This window comes from Oreochromis niloticus, linkage group LG20 (genome assembly GCF_001858045.2).
Source record: "Oreochromis niloticus isolate F11D_XX linkage group LG20, O_niloticus_UMD_NMBU, whole genome shotgun sequence".
Lineage (NCBI taxonomy): Eukaryota > Metazoa > Chordata > Actinopteri > Cichliformes > Cichlidae > Oreochromis > Oreochromis niloticus.
This window is the reverse complement of record NC_031984.2, coordinates 5559489-5578129: the sequence shown is the minus strand read 5'-3', so window position 1 is coordinate 5578129 and position 18641 is coordinate 5559489. Positions and strand designations below refer to the sequence as shown.

The window sequence follows — 18641 nt, the reverse complement described above, 5'->3', positions numbered from 1 at the left end:
TTGTCATTTCGGTCCACACTCCACATCAGTTGGTGGCTGTTATGCACCATTTTGCTGTTTGTCAACCACCAATAAACCCTATACAGAAGAAGAAGAAGGAGGAGAGAGAGAGATTAGACCACACACGTTCACACCATCACTGCTGTAACAACTGTTTACACTGTGTGAGTCAAAGAAATCTTCTCTGTTAAGCTCTTGCAGATGTGCTGCTTTATGTGCGGCTGGTTCTGGTCGTTGTTATCAGCATCTTTTTAGCATCTTTGCTGATGAAGAGGAGAGCCGTTAAACCCAGAGGTGAGGCTACAGGAAACACATGACATCAGTGTTTTCATCACTTCAGAGCTCATCACACTAATGCACATTCATTTCCTGGAGACTAAACCTCAGTAAACAAGTTTTAATAGTGAAAATTTAGCAGTACACATTGTAGGAAATTACTCATAATGTCACAGTGGAAACAGATCTATGTGCTAACAACAGGAGTCAGACAAGAAAAATGCAAAGAAAATGCCTGAAATCAGCTTCTGTCTGTCAACAGATGCAGTTTATTTAGTAGGAAAATATCATTTTCATCAGATTATTTACAGAAAAGCCAAACAGAACATGGCTCAGAGATTCTTCTTCAACAAAATAATCACAGTTTGTACAAAGTTAGTCTAATTCTCCTGTAACAGACAACCTGATAAAAGTGTGTCCATCGAGGTTATTAGAGTTAACTAAAACTAAACTAAAAGCTGAAACTAGTGAACTTTGCAAAAGTGAAATTAACTAAAATGATAGTTGATCAAATCAAATAAAAATATAGAGGAACTGTTCTTAGTTTGCTGTTATTGTGGTTCATATTGGCGGCACATGCATCAGGACTAAGAACAGTAACTGATTACTGCCAGTTATCATCGTTGATCCTGAGTTTCATCCTCAGGTTCTACTTGGTGGAACACGTCTTAAAGACTGATGTTTATCTTCTGATCTGCATGTTTTTCAGGACCTCCTGTGGAATCTGAGCGTGCTGACATCACACAGGTGAGTTTTAGGAATTGTGAGACACCTGAGCTTCATCACAGCTTGATTTGTATCAGTCAGCTGGTTTGATCTCCTTCTGCAGGACAACCAGTTGTGTGAAGAGATCAGAGAGGAGGACAGACAGAGCAGCTCACCTCCTGCAGGAGTGTCTTCAGTGTACGCTACACCAAAAGCCTCCAACCAGATGGAGATGTAAACACAGACCTCTGCAGCCTCTCCACCTCTGCTCACAACAAAGTAAAACTGTGGTCTGATTTTAAGCTCTTTGATTTTTACTATATCATCTCTTTCTGCCAGCTAATATTAATGATGAGGAATGCACAAAGTCAGTGTGGACTCTCTGGTCCCAGTTTATTAGGTACAGCTAGATAGAAACAGTCCAATAATAAAATCTTTCATTTGTTATTAAGTATTATTTTTTAGAGACGATGATTATTGTTATTTGTGGTACAGTTGATTTGTTTTGCTTTAGTGTTTTGGATATTTTCATTATTTTGTTCATTTCTGCTTCATCAACAGGCTGAGGGTAACTTTATCATTTAATTTAGAGTCTGAAGTTTGATGTCAGACTAACGATGACATGAATGGAGTTGATTATGCTGAAGTGGATTTCCCATATTCCCACCACCAACAGCGCCCCCCAGTGGTGACGCAGCTGATGTCGTCTCCTCCAGGCTTCAGCCACATGCCAGCCCTGACAACCACACCACAGATCTCCTCTGCTGCTGAAAAACATCAGCAGTGATGCTGTTGATGGAACCTCAGCGACTAAAACAGTTTATGACAAACCCGGGATAGTGAGTGAAGCAATGTTACTTGACAAATAGCAAATCATAGCAAATAAATAGAAACAGAATAATGTGTACAATGTGCAAAAAAAAAAAAAAAGTAAACACATATGGGACAAATGGAGACCATTGCAACTGCTCATCCACTTTGTCACAACGTCATGATGGACTTTTCATCTGTTTGTCACTGTTTCTACAAATATCTGATTAATTAATCCAATCCAACTTTATTTATAGAGGATTTTAAAAACAACATGGTTGACAAAAGTGCTTTCCAATAAGAAACAGAGATAAAAGTTTAAAAACCATACATTAAATAGACAAAGAAAGTTAAATAACAATAAAATAAATACATAAATGAAAACATCAGTCAATATTCAAATGATTAAAATACAACATGAGTATTTTATTTATACAATAAATAAAATTAACAAAGTAAAAAAGATTGAGAGCGGGCAAAAGCGAACTAAAATTTACTACATGCTGACTCCTAAAACACCTTGGAGAAAAGGTACATTTTTAAAAGAAATGTAAATATTTCAAGTCTTGGGGCCAGCCTAATATGGGGCAGCTTATTCCATAAATTGGGGGCCACAAAAGCTAAAGCTCGGTCCCCCCCAGTGTTTCAGTCTGGAAATGGGGACAGCAAGGAGTGACTGGTCAGTTGACCTGAGAGACCTTTGTGGAGTGTACAGGTGTGGAAGGTCTGACAGGTAAATAGGAGCCAGGCCATTTAAGACTTTAAAAGCAAACAATAACTTTTTTGCTTTTCTACATTTAATTAAACAAATGTAGGTGAAGAACTTTTATGCTGATTTTTAGAGAAATTCCAGAAATAACTTTAAAACAACTTTTTGAAGCTCAGATGTAGAAAATGTTATTTAGTAGGATTGTAGTTTTCTGTTTGATCGGCAGGACTGACAGCCATTATAATATAACTAAGACCTCTTATAACCATGCTGGAAACAGACTGGCTTAAATGACTAGTTATTCTTCATTGCAATTTATTTCCATTTAAATATACATACTGGTCTTCTAAAAAGATTTTAAATCTGCTGCACTTCCTGCTAAATCGAACAGGAGCCTTTATTTTGGAAATTTACAGGAAGTTCAGTGTCATGATGTTCCAAGTAACTTGACACGGTCGTGATTAGAGACAGAAACGGTGTCGTCTGCTGAAGTTTAGCTCCATCAAAGTTGTCCTTGAGTCAGAGCTGTTGAAGTTTATCAGCTGGCCCCTAACAGTCAGATGAATGTTCGGTAGAAGCCGCTAAAATCGCACAAGTTCCGGTTTCATGTGATTAACGATGCTCCGTGTCTCTGTCAGCTGTTTTACTGAGCCATGAGCTCCATGAAGAGAGTCCAGTGATTCCACAGATGGATCCTTCCAGCGTGATCTCCAGGATCCAGACCTGCACACACTCAGACTGCGGGGATTTATCTGCCTTGTAGGAGGATCGCATCGCTCACCCCGACTGGTGAGAGAGCAGGAGTGTGCGCGTGCGTGTGTGTGTGTTCGGTTTGAAGGCGTGACCTCATCATTAAGAGAAGTAAGAAGTTCCTGGTTTGAAGTGAAGAAGAAGAGAAGCAGCATTAAACCATCAGAGCTCTGAGATGAAACACACTTTGGTCTGCTTCATCTTCCTCAGTGAGTAAATTCTCTTCTTGTTTCTGTCACTTTCTCTCTTCTAAATCTTATTTGTCTGCATTTTATTTTCATTTGTAGGTAACCACTCAGTTTTATAGTTCACTTCTTCAATTGTTTGTTCTCTCTCATAGTTACTGGTTTCTGTAGTTAAACATAGTGTGAAGTTTGGAAATGAGTCACTCAAACATGCAGCTTATTGAAAGCATAAGAAAAATCTGTGAAATATATAAATCTGTGTGGAATTTAAATGTTTATACAAACCTTTTTTTCACAACTGTAGTTTGGAAATTAATTTGAGATTCACATCAGTTTGAATGCCCATACATTTCTACTTTTTATTGTATGTTGACTGTAATCAATACTTTTCCTCTACTCTTCTTTGAAAGCAAAACTTATAATAGTAGAGCTGATGAAACAAGACTCTGTGTTTCATTTCTTCTCTTAATGAGCTGAAGAGCAACAGCACAGTGAGCAGTGACAAAGTGAGGACTAGCTCATTTCACATGATAGCACAGAAACAGATGATGATGATGATGATGATGATGTCATGTAAGAGAAATAAAAGTCAAATTTCATTTTTGTATCTTTTTCACAACCTAAACTCTGAATCTTCCACATCAGATGCTTTGTGTTCGTGTATAAAACAGGAAGTTTGCTGTTTGCAAATAAAAACAGAAAAATGAAGTTAACTGAACTTCTGTGATCAGTTCAAATTAATAATCACCTGTAACATTTAATCTATAGTAAGACTGTAACTGATGATTGTTCATCCTTTCAGCAGCACTTCAGGATGGAAACACTGGTTTGGTCAAAGCACAAACTCTCACCCACAGAGCAGAGGAAGGAGGAAACATCACAGTTGCATGCAACTTTTATTTGTCTGGAAGCAGGAAACTGTTCTGTAAGGAAAAATGTGAAAATGGAAACATTCTTGTTGAAACATCTGATGATGCAGCTCAGAACGGCAGATACAGCATTAAATATGTAAAAAAAGGATTGACCTCATATGATATTATGTATGTGAGCATCACACAGCTGAAACAGTCTGACTCAGGATGGTACAGGTGCTCTTTGGACAGAACTTTGAGTCCTGATCCAAACCATGATTTTGAGCTGATTGTCACAGAAGGTGAGTTTCTGCTAACAGTCGTGTTTGTCTTTGAAGGTGTGACAGAAGTTTCCCGTCTCAAAGGCAGCTACTTTTCTTTCAAATCACCTACAGATGTTATATTTATCTGAAACATCAAGTTTCATCAGTTCTGCTGTCAAACAGCCCATAACCACGTCAGTCACATGCAGATATATAAACTGCTTCAAGTGGTCTTATTATGACTCTGATGGTTTCATTGTTCACAGCTTCAACCACTTCAACACCAAACGGGACTCTGAGACCTTTTTCAGCTTCAGTGTTTCTCTCATCAGCCTCCACACCACCAACAACACAGAGTTTAAGCTCAACTTCAGGAAGCTCCACACCTTCATCAGCCTCCACTGGAAGTTCAGGTATGTTATAGATTTTTATATGTATGCAGATTTACATGTGGTGAAGATCCATTAATGAGTGAACGATACAAGAATGACACATTAAGAGCTGTGGAAGAATCACTCTGATCTTTTAGTGACGTAAAGGAGAAAAACTGTAGAAATAAATGAAAAATAAGTTTCCACCACAGCAGGTCAGCAGCTGAGAGAGAACATGGCTGACTTCCTCAGAGCAGCACTACATGAGATCTGTGCTAGATGACAGATATAGACTGTGATTAGTCACTGTTTGGTTTCAGAGCTTTTTCACATTTCTGCCTTCTGCAGCACAACTTGTTACTCTGTATGTGCACAACTTTACTGCTACATGAACAGACCTGGAGGCCACATGTTTACACTGTGAGTAAAAGAAATCTTCTCTGTTAAACTCCTGCAGATGTTCTGATTTATGTGGGTCTGATTCTGGTCGTTATGATCGTCGTCTTATCAGCAGCTCTGCTGATTTTCTACATGAAGAGCAGGACCACTAAACCCAGAGGTGAGGCTACAGGAAACAAACACAGTGTTTTCATCACATTTTTTAACCTAAAATTAAAAATTACTTTTTCATTTTTTCATGCATGGATTAAATATTCTGTCAAATAACAGAAATGTCAACACGCAGCATGTACGGTATAATATGCTCCCTTATTCAGTGTATTGTCATCATAAACACCTTTAAAGCAGATTATTTACCAAAGTATAATTTTTGTTAACATTTACACACAACAACCACAGTTTTCCACCTTTTGTTGTATAAAATCAGCGTAACTCTGATCCAGTCACCACGATGAGAGTGTGTCTACGTCATGTTAACACCAGATAATCTCAGACTGACAGAGCTGCTGTGAAAACAGACCGTTGGACTGAAAGGTGTTACTGATCTGATGGTGACGATCACCAAGACAGAGTCTCACTTGGATATGTTCAAAAATAATCCTTCAAAATTACAGTTTTATCAAATAACCATAAAGCACACAGGAAAACATGGCACCATGGTTGATCTGTCCCAGCTCAGAATGTCCCAGTTTGCATGAATTAAGTCAGGTGTGACGTTTCTGTCACGCTGTTTTCACCTTTGAAGTTCAGTCTGTTTGTAAAAAGAGCACCGAATGTTCATTTATGACTCACAACAGAAACTGATTGTAGCAGATTTGATTGATATAGTTTTGATTCTTTATCAGTCATGTGTCTTATCTAACTGTAGTTCATTTGTAGTTCTTCATATTGTTCCTGAGTTTAGTTCCTCAGGTTCTTCTTCCTGTAATGTGTCTTAAAGACAGATGTTTATTTTCTGACCTGCATGTTTTTCAGGACCTCCTGTGGAAACAGACACAGAGGTGAGTTTTAGGACCTGTGACACACATCAGCTTCATTATTGTTTGCTTTGTATCTGTCAGCTGGTTTGTTCTCCTGCTGCAGGTCAACAGGTTGTATGAAGAGATCAGAGAGTGTGACATACCGAGCAGGTCACCTCCTGTAGAAGTGTCTTCAGTGTATGATTACCCCAAAGGTCCCCGTTCAGGTGGAGATGAAAGCGGAGGCATCTACAGCCTCGTCACCTCTGCTCAGAACAACGTGAGTAAAACTGTGGTGTGATTCTAAGCTGAGGCCATAAACCAGGTAACTGTTTGTGTAGTGAAGTAATTCATCTGTTCTCAGACACAAAGATCAAAGTTTGGAAAGTTTTTAAATGTTCCACTGACAGACCGAAGAAATAAAAGTTCTTCTTTTGTTTAAAGCAGAGAAAATATTTTAAAGGGAGAAAAAGACTCTTAAGAATCTGTTATTATTTTAATTTAGATTTCTTTCATTAATATGAGCTTTAAAAAAAAAGAAAAAAAGAAAAATCACATTTATGGTGGAAAATTTATCAAAATTTAATATTCATCCAGATCTATTTATAATGCTGTTTCATTTCTACCTGTCAGCCAATAGTAATACTCAGAAGTGCTGGATAGTGATAACCTGCTCTTGTTCCACTTTATTAGGTACAGCAAGTTAACACAAATGGACTGGTTCCTACAAAGTGCTTTTCTACTAAAGTGCTTTACACAACGTCCCTCATTTATCCTCTAACACCCATTCATACAAGCACTCTTTTTCTTTGCTTCTTCTACACAAGTGCTTTCTATGTAACACTCACACACATTTGTACTCTGATGAATGCATCAGAGAGCAACTTGGGTTGGTATGTTGCTCAAGGATATTTGGCACACAGAGTGGAGCAGACAGGCATCGAACCAGCAACCTTCCGATTAGTGGGTGACCTGTAAAACCTGTTTTGTTAAAACTGTATTCTTTTAAGACGGTGATTCAGATTTCATTCACAAAATTGTTTTAGGTTTTTTGCAGTTTGTGTTTACAATATATTTTTAGACATCTAAAATTTGATCTCACCTCTGTATCTCAGGTTGAAGACAGCTCACATAGTCTCTGTTACTCTGAGGTGGATTTTTCCCACAGTCCTGACACGAACGACGCCCCCTGTGGTAACACAGCTGATGTTGTCTACTCCACGTCTTCAGAGGACCTCAGCACCACCAACCACACCAAAGATGCTTCACCTCCTCTGTACTCTACTGTTACATCAGTATGAACTACATCCGTACTTAAGCTATGGATGAAGTCTTAACTCTCTAATTGGACAACAGCTCAACACAAATGATACAAAAGTTTATTTATTTTTCTGCTTTTGACATATTTTTAAGTTAAACATGGAGTCAGCCTCAGGATAAAGTGACTTTTATTTTTGCTTAACATTGAACTAAAGAATGTTGCTATACCACAGTTATAATAGCAGATGTTAGCATTACGGTGTGATGCTACAGCACAGATTCAATAAAAAGAGAACTGTGCATTTTGGAAAGACTTCCAGCCTCCTGTACTCGTCTCTAGAATAGTCCATCATTGCATTCAGCAGTTGAGATTGCAGAAAGTTATTGTACAGACTGCTGTGTGAGGATGAATGTGCAGGTTGATTAGGTCAGCCTGGAAGTTTCACCTCTTTCAGATGACGTTTAGCTGAGAAAAGCCGCAGCATATCAGTCACATGCAGATAAATAAACTACTTCAAGTGGTGTTATTATGACGGATTGTTTCAGTCTTCACAAGTCAGTCATAGCAGACCCAAATTTATAGCAGGAATAGATTTTCGGCCTTCTGTACAGAAGACAAAAAATGGTTTATTATAGCAAATTTTTAATGCATGACAGAACAGTTTTATATTGCTCCCTCATTTCCATTCCGAAGCTTAAAAATCACACAAAGTGGAAAAAACAACTGGATATACTGCAGGCGGTCCTCTACCAGAGGCCTCGGAGCTTGAGGGTCCTACGCAGATCCGTCTTTGCTGTTCCAGGACTGCGCTCTTCTGGACAGAGATCTCGGATGTTGTTCCTGGGATCTGGTGGAGCCACTCCTAGCTTGGGAGTCACTGCACCGAGCGCTCTGATTACCACTGGAACCACTGTTACCTTCACCCTCCACATCTTCTCGAGCTCTTCTCTGAGCCCTTGTAGCTGTCCTCGAAGTTTGCAGTGTTGCCCTCAGGTAGTGCATCAGTGAATCGATGTTTCATTCACTCATACAGCTTGATGTTATCCATGTAGAGGATGGGCTGACGATTGCTCCGTTCTGTAGTCGGTATCCGTAGCCAGTCTTGTCAATGATCTCACTGAGGGGGTTCAGGCCTATGCAGAACAGCAGTGGGGACAGAGCATCTCCTTGGTAGATCCCACACTTGATGGCGACATGCTATTGGCTTGAAGGTGGCCTCCAGTGTTGTACGCCACATCCCCATTGAGTTCCTGTTGAAGGCTCTTAGGGTCCTGTTGATCTTGTATAGTTCTAGGTATTCCAGTATCCAGCTGTGGGGCATCCAGTCATAGGCCTTCTTGTAATCAATCCAGGCAGTGCACAGGTTGGTGAGCCTGGTCTTGCAGTCTTGGGCGACTGTTCTGTCTACCAGTAGCTGGTGTTTCACTCCTCTCGTATTCTTGCCAAGTCATTTCTGTGCCCTGCTCATGTTAGCCGCTATGATGCCTGACAGGAGCTTAAATGTGTAGTTAGAGATATATATTGAAAAATTTAGCTGCCGTTGAATCACAATGTATATAGTTACTGTGGCACATGTTTTTCCTTTACAGACTTGTTTAAATAATTAACTGTAACAAATTAACATTAACTTTACACCCAAACAACAACAACAACAACAAAAATGAAGAGATGCAGTAATTTACATATTTTAATGAAAATAAACATGAACATTGGCATTTTAACAGTGTATGGTCTTTATCCTTTACAAAATATCTTATAAATATTACAATACACACATTTCCTTCACTTGTGCAGTGGAAGTATTTGAGCTCAGCTTCCTCAGAATATTTACCTCAGTTGCAAATTAATTCAATGCAACATGTCTTAACTAGTTTCGCCTCTTTATTTCAACTGTGTTGGATCATTAAATGTATTTATGCAAAAGTAGCAACATAAAAATATTTCTGTGGCTTTAACTTATATGATGCTCCGACTGCAACGCTGCTGAACTGCTGCGTGCTGCGTCTGTTGTCAAAAAAATGAATTTTTTAAGTTAACAGAACTTAGAATGTAAAAAAGGGAAGTATAAACCAAAAACACACACTTGGTAAATATTTCCCTTTACAGCACCGCAGTGCTCGAAGAATAATAAAATTATATACATAATAATATACATAAACTAAATACAAAATGTGAATGTGACATTTAAATAACAGTGACAGGTAAAAATTTATTTGTGGCACATTACAGGTAAACACACTGAGGAAGAGGAGGATGAAGGTCAGCTGACAGAATAAAAGCTGCATAGAGTCAATATCACAAATCTCTAATGTAGAGAAGATGATTTTGGAAGCTCGCGTGCCGTTTCTACTCTCAAGCAGATTCTTATCTTTAAGTTCACCAAAGTTTTGAACACTTTTCTGACTTTATCAGTGCTGCTGTTTACTGCAGTGTTCCACATCCTCTTATGTATGTATGAAGCTCTGAAGCATCTCAGTGCAAATCACAGAGTGTGGATTCTTCCTCACTGTCTGTAAAACATCATGTAAAACACGTCTTTACTGGAGCAGTCCATGTCTGATTGCTCCATCAGCAAATTATACATTTAATGCTTTTGCTGGTTAAACTCAATAAGCAGACTGATTTTATTTGTGTAGTTTGTCACAGTGAACATCACATTGGTTCCATGTTAGTCTAAGTTGAGTCCCGGCTGATGTTTGAAATAATTCCTTTAAAAAAAATAAACGTATTTAACCCTCACTTGATGCTGCTCCAGATTTCAAAGTGTCGTTTACATCCGGTTTTGTTACAATAACGCAGCACACTGGCTGCGCAGTCTGTCTGCCCACAGCTCTTTACATGTGTACTAAACACACACAAGACATGCACGGCTGCAGTGACACACCTCACTTACACATGATATTAACATGAAGATCAATCTTATTAGAAAATAACATTTAAAGGTGAACGCAGTCTTAAAAGCACATGACCTTCGAGTTAAAAAGACAAACTTTGGCTAATTCAGGACAACAAGAGCTACGGGTAGTTTTTAAAAACCAAACGGATCGTATCCAAAGTCTGAGAAGTTTACTGGGACTCTTTGGGGTCTTGTAGCAGAACCCTGGTCCAAACTCATTCAGCTCTCCTGCTTGAGTCCATAAACACACACAGGAAAATAAGATCAGTGGAAGAACGTGGAAGTCAAATCTCAGGATGAACAATCATGTTTCCAACGTTATCTGGTAAGAGGATAAGACACCTGCAGGTTTGATACTCAAAGAGGAGACACGATTCTTCATCCACAGGATTATTAGTAATAAATTATTATCAGGCAGTTTTTAAATACACAACATTACAATAAGTTACCTTAAATGTAGAAAAATATTATATATCGTTGGTACTTAGTGATAAAATAAAGTCTGAGGACTGTGATGCTAAAAGGCAAAGTGCAAAAACAACTCAGGCTCAACAGCAAGTGTTTCTGAAGCCTCCTTTCAACAAAGGCTAGAAAAGGTACATGAAGTCCACATGAATGACTCTCCTATCAATCTTCCACTGGTGTCCTGACACTAGACTTCAACAAACGTCCTGTTGGAGGCTCCAGTTTGGTTAAATATCTGTCCCTTTATGATGCAATGAAAACAAAACCACTGAGCGATGTGTGATTCTAAGGTAGAGTTCATAAACAGAAACTCAGGAGCTGCGGTGTTAATAGTGCAGAAAAAGGAAGTCGGTAGCCACAGCGAGTTCCTGCTGTTAACATCATGAATGTGTTTGCACTTCACTTTAACAAGACGTTCAAGTTTCAGTGTCCAGAAATATTTGTGCTAAAAATGTAAATGAGTATTGCAGAACTGCAATATCTCTACTTTTAGATTAGGCTTAAAACTTTCCTTTTTGCTAAAGCATATAGTTAGGGCTGGACCAGGTGACCCTGAATCCTCCCTTAGTTATGCTGCAATAGACGTAGGCTGCCGGGGGATTCCCATGATGCACTGAGTTTTTCCTTTCCAGTCACCTTTCTCACTCAGTATGTGTTAATAGACCTCTCTGCATCGAATCATATCTGTTATTAATCTCTCTCTCTCTTCCACAGCATGTCTTTATCCTGTTTTCCTTCTCTCGCCCCAACCGGTCGCAGCAGATGGCCGCCCCTCCCTGAGCCTGGTTCTGCTGGAGGTTTCTTCCTGTTAAAAGGGAGTTTTTCCTTCCCACTGTCGCCAAAGTGCTTGCTCATAGGGGGTCATATGATTGTTGGGTTTTTCTCTGTATCTATTATTGTACGATCTGCTGTACAATATAAAGCGCCTTGAGGCGAATGTTGTGATTTGGCGCTATATAAATAAAATTGAATTGAATTGAATTGAACTGCAACTTAACAAGATGTTAAGTATCTGTTAAGGCTCCATATTTAATGTGACAGACAAATTATGGCATTATTATCGAGCGTGCATGAAGCAGAGATGTTGTGAGTGCGAACGACACACTGAGAGCAGGTCCACAGATGTCTGTCAACACACAGAGCAGAGATTTGAGCAAGAGCAAATGCCAACGACTGACCGAGAGGGGCTGTTATTGTATGTGTATATATGGATAATAGCAAACACTGAGATACATTTCTTGCACGCAGCAATGAATTTTCTTTGCTCAAAATGCAACATTTGCGCTTGCAAATTTTTTTTACGTGGGCTCACAAAAATAACGCCCTAACAAATTCTGATGTGCATTCTGTGAACTGCAGTCTTACACTCAGCGCTTTGTGCATCTTCCTATTTTTAACCAGATCAGTCTCATCTGTGGTTTGTAGTTGTGTTGCTGCTCGTTTCAGATAATGCAGCCCATGAACATGCAGCGCGTGCAAAAGAGATAAACTGTTTTCCTTTCTGACACGTATTCCAAAAACCGGAGCAAATGCAAAAACTGCAGTCCTCAGAGTGACACAGCCTTTAACTGCAGACCATAACAAACAGACTCTGGGGCAAAGTGCTGATTTTACCTTAAAGAAGCAAACCAACTGGAGAACAGTGAGCATCACAGCAGTGTTTGTCTCATCTGTTTTAGAGGGCTCTGTGTACCAACACTAACCCCCATCACAGCTTCGTTCAAAAGGACCTCTGCACTCTCTGAACGGCATGAAGCCAGAATACAGATCATTGAATGTAAAGCTGGCTCACGCTTAGAAACGACACAGAAGCGGAGAGTGTGAGAGCAAATATCCTGATAACAGGGCAGGATAAACCTTATAAAACAAATACAGGCTGATAACTCAAAAGCAGTCAGATGGACTGCTTGAAAAAAAATTTATACTTCATGCAATAAATTTATTTCATGAAGTCTGAGCATAAAGGATAAAGCAGAAGCAAACCAGAAAAGAAACCACAGTGCTTCTCTTCTCAAAAACAGAACTCACAGCCTTTTTCAGTCACTGGCAGCATCCTCATAACGGTTTATATCTGAGCTACAGTCGCTGAAAACACTCAGCACTACTTTCAGGCATAAAAAATATGATTATCTGATGCATGATGCATGTGGCTGTCAGTGTTACTCGTAATATTTCTAATAAAGCTAAAATAAAGAACCTAAAAAACAGAGTTTAGAGAAACGCTTTTAGAAAGTCAGACAGTTCTGGTTTTGTTAGAAGTAAATTTCTCCCTCTGTCTTTTTTGTTTTTTGTCTTTTGTTGTTGTTTTTCGAGGTGCACACTCTGTTTTGTTTTTTTACATGTACAATTGTTGCACATCTTAAACCCACAGTTATGATGGCCTCCACTATAAAAATAATGCTGGAGGAAGAAAACCTGAATCCTCCTTTACGTGAGACATGATTTTGAGGGGTTGTGATGGATTTGACCTCCAGTCACTGAACCGTCAGTCACAGTGTGTGATCACTTTGGTTTTTCACAGAGGAGAGGAAGTGAACTCTTTCTCGGTGACGCCTTTGAGCCGTTTGCTGCCACGACAGTGTGGCTGAAGTCTGATGTAGGGCACAGAGAGGAGGATGATTTCTGGGTGGCCTCTGAGCCTTTGAGCCGGGCATCACGAGAACTGATCCATCACAGTGCTGGAGCTCGAAGGTGCTGAGGTTCTCTGCAGAGGCAGAGAAGTGTGCTGCAGTGCTGCTGAGCCAGGCACTGCTATACCTGCTGTTGCTGCACCAACCGTCTGTAATGTGGCATGACTTTGCTCTCTGGGAGGTAGAGCGCCATCTCCAGGGCGACCAGGATGGTGAACTCGAATGATATGAGGTCCCTCCTGCTGATCCTGAAACGTTCCTCCAGCTTCTGCAGAAACAGACAAACCAGCACGTGAACAAATACTTTCTGATGACACAAACTGTTTCATGTCTGACTCCACGTCTGTGGAAGTTTTAAATCTTGATATTAAAATAAACATGGTGTCTTTGACATTTTTATACTGGCCTCCTTTTTAACTAAACTTCTGTGAAAAAGTATTTACCCCCTTCCCGAATTCTTTTTTTTTCAAATTTTAATAGCCAAAGAGAACCAATAAAAAAATTTTTTTTAAAAACTGCAGTTTTTAAATCATTGTTTTCATTTATTGAGCGTTCTTGGCAGCAAGAATTCCAACTAAGCATTTGCAATAACTGCCAATAAGTCTTTCACTTGCTGTGGAGGATTTTTGTCCCGCTGTTCTTTGCAGAATTGTTTTAATTCAGCCACATGGAGGGTTTCTGAGCATGAACAGCCTGTTTAAGGTCACAGCATCTCAATCTTATTTAAGTCTGGACTTTGACAAGGCCACTTCAAAACTTTCATTTTTTTTATTTTTAGTGCTTTGCTACTTTTTAACGGGACTCAGATCTTTCAGAAAGTTCAGCTTTTGTCCACAGAACATTTCCCTCAAAGTTGTGGGAATCATGAAGATGTTGTTTGGCAAATGTGTGATGAGGATGATTTTTGGTCACAGTGGTTTTCTCTTTGGACCTGACCAATGGATGCCGTAAACTCTGACCTTAACTGAGGCAAGTGAAGCCTGCATTCTTTAGATGTTGTTCTGGGGTCTTTTATGACTTCCTGGATGAGTCTTTGATGTGTTCTTGGAGTATTTTTGGTAGGACGGCCACTCCTGAGAACTGTTCCCAGTTATCTCCATTTGTGGGCACTGGTACTCTCCACATGCTCCCAATGCCTTAGAAATGGCTTTGTAATCCACTCCATCACTGATGTCAATGACTAGTAAAATCAGACAGTTCTAAACCCTTTTCCAACTTCACTACACCAGCATGCATCGTATCCTGTCAATTTGTGGGGCACATCCAGCTTTTTTTTTACCTCCTTACCAACAGACTGAGAACAAAGTACCTGTGAGTTAGGAGGCCTCGCTTCACATGAATGTGTGGTTGTGTTATATCAGAGTCCTGTATCATTAACTTTGAAGAAATGGAAATGCTAAGAAGGTGGATGCATTTGTGACGTAAGCTGATATTATTGTAATTTCAGGAGCATGATAACACCGTGAGATAGTTCGGTCCATAATTGTGATTGTTGGTTCTTATTTAAATGTATAAAAAAATCATCCATCCATTAATCCACACATTCACCCTCCATCTGTTAAATCTACTAAATCAGCATTATTGTAATAAACCTTCTAAATGTGCAGACCACATCAGATGTTCTGTGAGCCACATCACCAACTTCAGTGTAATTTTTCTGACCACTTCTCAGCTGTTTCTTTAGATCGTGGCGTGATGTGTCGCTTCACAGGTTTCACTTTGTCAGACAACTTTTATTTAAGTGATTTCTTGATTAAACATGTATAACAGTAATAAGGCCCGAGTGTGTTTAGTGTAACTGAACTCAGCTTTATAAAAACTGTCGTTAATCACATTTAATAATTTAACAAGGGGGGAATTACTCTATCACACAGGGCCAGGTATGTTTGGATATCTTTTCCCCCTTAATAAATGAAATCACCAGTTTAGTTACTCAGGTTATCTTTGTCTAACATTAGTTTTTTTTTTGATTATCTGAAAAATAAAGTGTGACAAATGAGCAAAAATAAATAAATAAATGAAAGAAATCAGGAAAAGGGCAAGTAGTTTTTCACAGCACTGTATTTGTAATCAGTGTTTCATTAGATATAATAAATGAGGTAAAACTAAAAAGATCCATAACTCCATAAAAACTAAAGAAATGTGCAACGATCGTCTGCTTGGTAGTAACATGCAGGGTTTTTGCTTTGGAGGTCACAGAACTGAAACAATTAAAAGAAATATTTTTGAGCCATGAAAAAAAATGAACATGCAGCATAAAGTACACTGATAATGCAGGACTCAATCAGACCTCAGGGATTCTCTCCTGCATGGACTCAACACACGACTATAAAGGACATTAACAGCCTGTAGTCCTGCAGCTCGAACACTCAGCAGGTCGTTTTCCACCTGCTCAGGTAGATCAGCCTCACAGAGGCCCTGAGCAAGAGGAACATGATCTGACTGATAAGGCAGATTTTTTCACTGACACTCTATGTGTGTGTGTGTGTGTGTGTGTGTGTGTGTGTGTGTGTGTGTGTGTGTGTGTGTAGTACTTACGTCAATGAGATGTTTGACTTCCTGTTTCTTGAGGTCACTGCTGATCTTAGCTGCCAATAGGATGCATGCAGCTGAGACCAACTTCCTGTGAACAACATCAACAGTTACATAACTGACAGGACATCAGGCCACTGAGTAAAAGCAGAGTAACAGTCGTAGTTTGGTCATTAGAGCTCCTCATAACAATGCAGACTGCTCACTCTCTGGACAACATTTATTCTTAAAGGAATTATTGTCTTAGTTTGAAATAATGTATCAAGTCTTTATGTGGTGCTTTCTATGTGTTAACAATTATAAGACTAATTATAAGACTTGTTGTCAGTTTTCGACTGAATCATTAGATCATCAGTTAGATCTTAAAGACCTTGAGTTGGATGTAAGCATACTGTATAAAGTCTAAGGAGCTTGGAAAGAAAAGCGTCTGGACTTCTTTAAGTTGCTTAGAGACGTTTCACCTCTCATCCGAGAAGCTTCTTCAGTTCTAGGGTCAAATGGTGGAGAGTCCCAGATTTAAGCTCTGTGGAAGTAACCCACCGAGAGGGACAATGGACCCCCTAATGATCCCCTACCTAATCACATGAGCCAACATGTGAAAACGCCCAGACGCCTTAACGCCCACTCACACCCCCTGGTAGGGCTGTTCGATATAACGATATATATCGGATGACGATATAAAAACGTCTATCGTTTCATTTTACGCTATCGTTTGTTTAGTGGTGTCGCAAAATACACTATTTACGGCAATATTTTTTCATCGTTTTGATGGTCACTGTAGTGGCTATATTAATTTCTTAAAGTTCTCTCTTTCTCTTATATTTTATATAACCACACTACAGACGGACAAGCTCCTGTTTTTATGCGTTGTGGTTAGCAACAACGATGGTAACGGCATCGCGTGTCCGCTTGTTTATGTTCCACATAAACCTTTCACAATAAAGCTCAAGATCCTGTTGAGACTTTTCAAAATAAACTGAATCACGTGAAAGAGCAGATTATTTACGGATGAGAAGTAAAAAAGAGCCGCCAGGTGCTCTTTTTTTACTTCAAATACTTCAAATAAACCTTAGACTAAAACATTAGAACAGGCTTTGCCCCGCAGCACGCCGTGTAATAAATACAAAGAAAACGGCGGCCGTTACAACTTATGTCTAAAAATGTATAGTTTCATGCATCGGTTAAAACACTGGACTCCAGGTACATGGCGCAGCTGGAAACACTTCCCGCAAGACGAGCTGCCCGAAATTCACAGAGTTTACAGAAAATGTTACATTTTTGTGATTTATATCGTTATCGGACGATAGAATTCTTATATCGGGATATGATATTTTGGTCATATCGCACAGCCCTACACCCTGGGCCATCTGACCTCAGGAAATCACATGATAGGGTGGGGCTAGGTTTCACAATGAGCTCACCCGACACCCATTTTCACACCTTGGCTCATGTGATTAGGTAGAGGATCATTAGGGGGTCAATTGTCCCTCTTTGGGGGGACACTCCCACAGAGCTTAAATCTGGGACTCTCCACCATTTGACCCTAGAACTGAAGAAGCTTCTCGGATGAGAGGTTAAACGTCTTCAAGCAACCTAAAGAAGTCCAGACGCTTTTCTTTCCAAGCTCCTTAGACTACGATGACCTGGATGACTGAGAACCTTCACAGACATACAGTATAAAATAACTATAAATGTCATTGTGATGATGCACACACTTCAATAACAATTTTCCAGGCAGGTAGCAGTGACAGAGAGACAGGAGCTTTCCTTCATGTGGTTTATGGGACAGTGAGGACTTGAAATTCAGTGCATCACAATCAAAGAACACAAACCATCAGCAACAGTGAAAAGTGTTTCTTTTAAACTGAGCTTACTGAAAATAAACACAAGGGGGAGCCACTTCCACACCTCACACTGTGGACTCCACACAGAAAACTGCAGTACATCCACCTTATAAGCTAGCAAACAAATCTTATTTTACACTTTCTAACAGGAACACAAATGTGTCAAGTCTTGAACCAGTCAGATTTTAGACCTGAGACTAATTATGGTGCAGAATTACTTATAATAACAGTAAACAGAGCTAAACAGTCGCATGTGATCCATAGTCGTCATTAACCAGCATTTCAAGCAGAGTGTGAAGGCTATAAACGAAGCAGAAGCCGATGACGAACTGTTTACATGTGGACGAGATTGGAACAAACCTGTTCTGCTTGTTGAGTCGCCCCTGCAGCACCAGCTTTTCAAAGTAGACGTATGCCATCGCAAGGGTGACGGGCTGCAGGCCGCAGTCCTCCCCGACCATTCTCATCTCTCTCTTCAGGCTGAAAAAGAAACAAAGCATGTTCTAATTATTTAATACTCCCTTTTCATATATCTGTGTAGGTTCTTAGTTATGGTAAGGTCATTGTAATCTAAGGAGCGACTGGACTTCTTTAAGTTTCTTTAAGAGTTTCTTTAAGATGTTTCATGTCTCGTTCGAGAAGCTCCTTCAGTTCTAAGACCAAGTGGTGATCCAGTCGCCCCCTTTCACATTACTGTGCTGAAAAACTTTCGTTGGCTGAAATGAGAAACTTTAC

General features: G+C 39.6%; 2 protein-coding genes across 9 annotated transcripts in view; one reads left to right on the top strand and one right to left on the bottom strand.

The window, feature by feature from the left end:
* The first annotated feature begins 2193 nt into the window (after positions 1-2193).
* LOC109196118 (uncharacterized) lies at positions 2194-9396 on the top strand. 7 transcript variants are annotated; one of them, XM_019349391.2, is made up of 7 exons: positions 2194-3289; positions 4238-4588; positions 4816-4962; positions 5378-5479; positions 6295-6320; positions 6403-6558; positions 7394-9396. In XM_019349391.2, exons 2-7 carry the CDS (start codon positions 4474-4476, stop codon positions 7577-7579), a joined length of 732 nt encoding a protein of 243 aa, XP_019204936.1. In that variant the 5' UTR covers positions 2194-3289; positions 4238-4473; the 3' UTR covers positions 7580-9396. The 7 variants fall into 7 exon arrangements, with proteins under 7 accessions (XP_019204936.1, XP_025757236.1, XP_019204933.1 ...); XM_025901451.1 differs by lacking the exon at positions 2194-3289 and adding an exon at positions 3298-3459 and having other exon boundaries at positions 4241-4360; XM_019349388.2 differs by lacking the exon at positions 2194-3289 and adding an exon at positions 3298-3459 and having other exon boundaries at positions 4241-4588.
* Positions 9397-13223: 3827 nt separating this feature from the next.
* cables2b (Cdk5 and Abl enzyme substrate 2b) overlaps positions 13224-18641 on the bottom strand; it is a 47605-nt gene continuing 42187 nt past the window's right edge. The window contains exons 8-10 of one of the 2 annotated variants that reach the window (XM_013265631.3): positions 18267-18386; positions 16069-16153; positions 13224-13798 (exon numbers count right to left, since the gene is read on the bottom strand). In XM_013265631.3, the coding sequence (XP_013121085.1) occupies positions 13652-13798; positions 16069-16153; positions 18267-18386 (352 nt within the window). In that variant the 3' untranslated portion in view covers positions 13224-13651. Of the gene's footprint in view, positions 13799-15587; positions 15732-16068; positions 16154-18266; positions 18387-18641 lie in introns of those variants that run through there. The other variant, XM_013265632.3, reaches the window with a different exon arrangement.

Excerpts from the sequence above, each read along its gene's own strand:
- LOC109196118 (XM_025901449.1), top strand. The coding sequence starts at position 3,963 with ATGATAGCACAGAAACAGATGATGATGATGATGATGATGATGTCAT. Across the intron at positions 5,480-6,294 it reads CAGGACCACTAAACCCAGAG|GACCTCCTGTGGAAACAGAC; the intron begins GTGAGGCTACAG and ends CATGTTTTTCAG. Across the intron at positions 6,321-6,402 it reads CTGTGGAAACAGACACAGAG|GTCAACAGGTTGTATGAAGA; the intron begins GTGAGTTTTAGG and ends CTCCTGCTGCAG.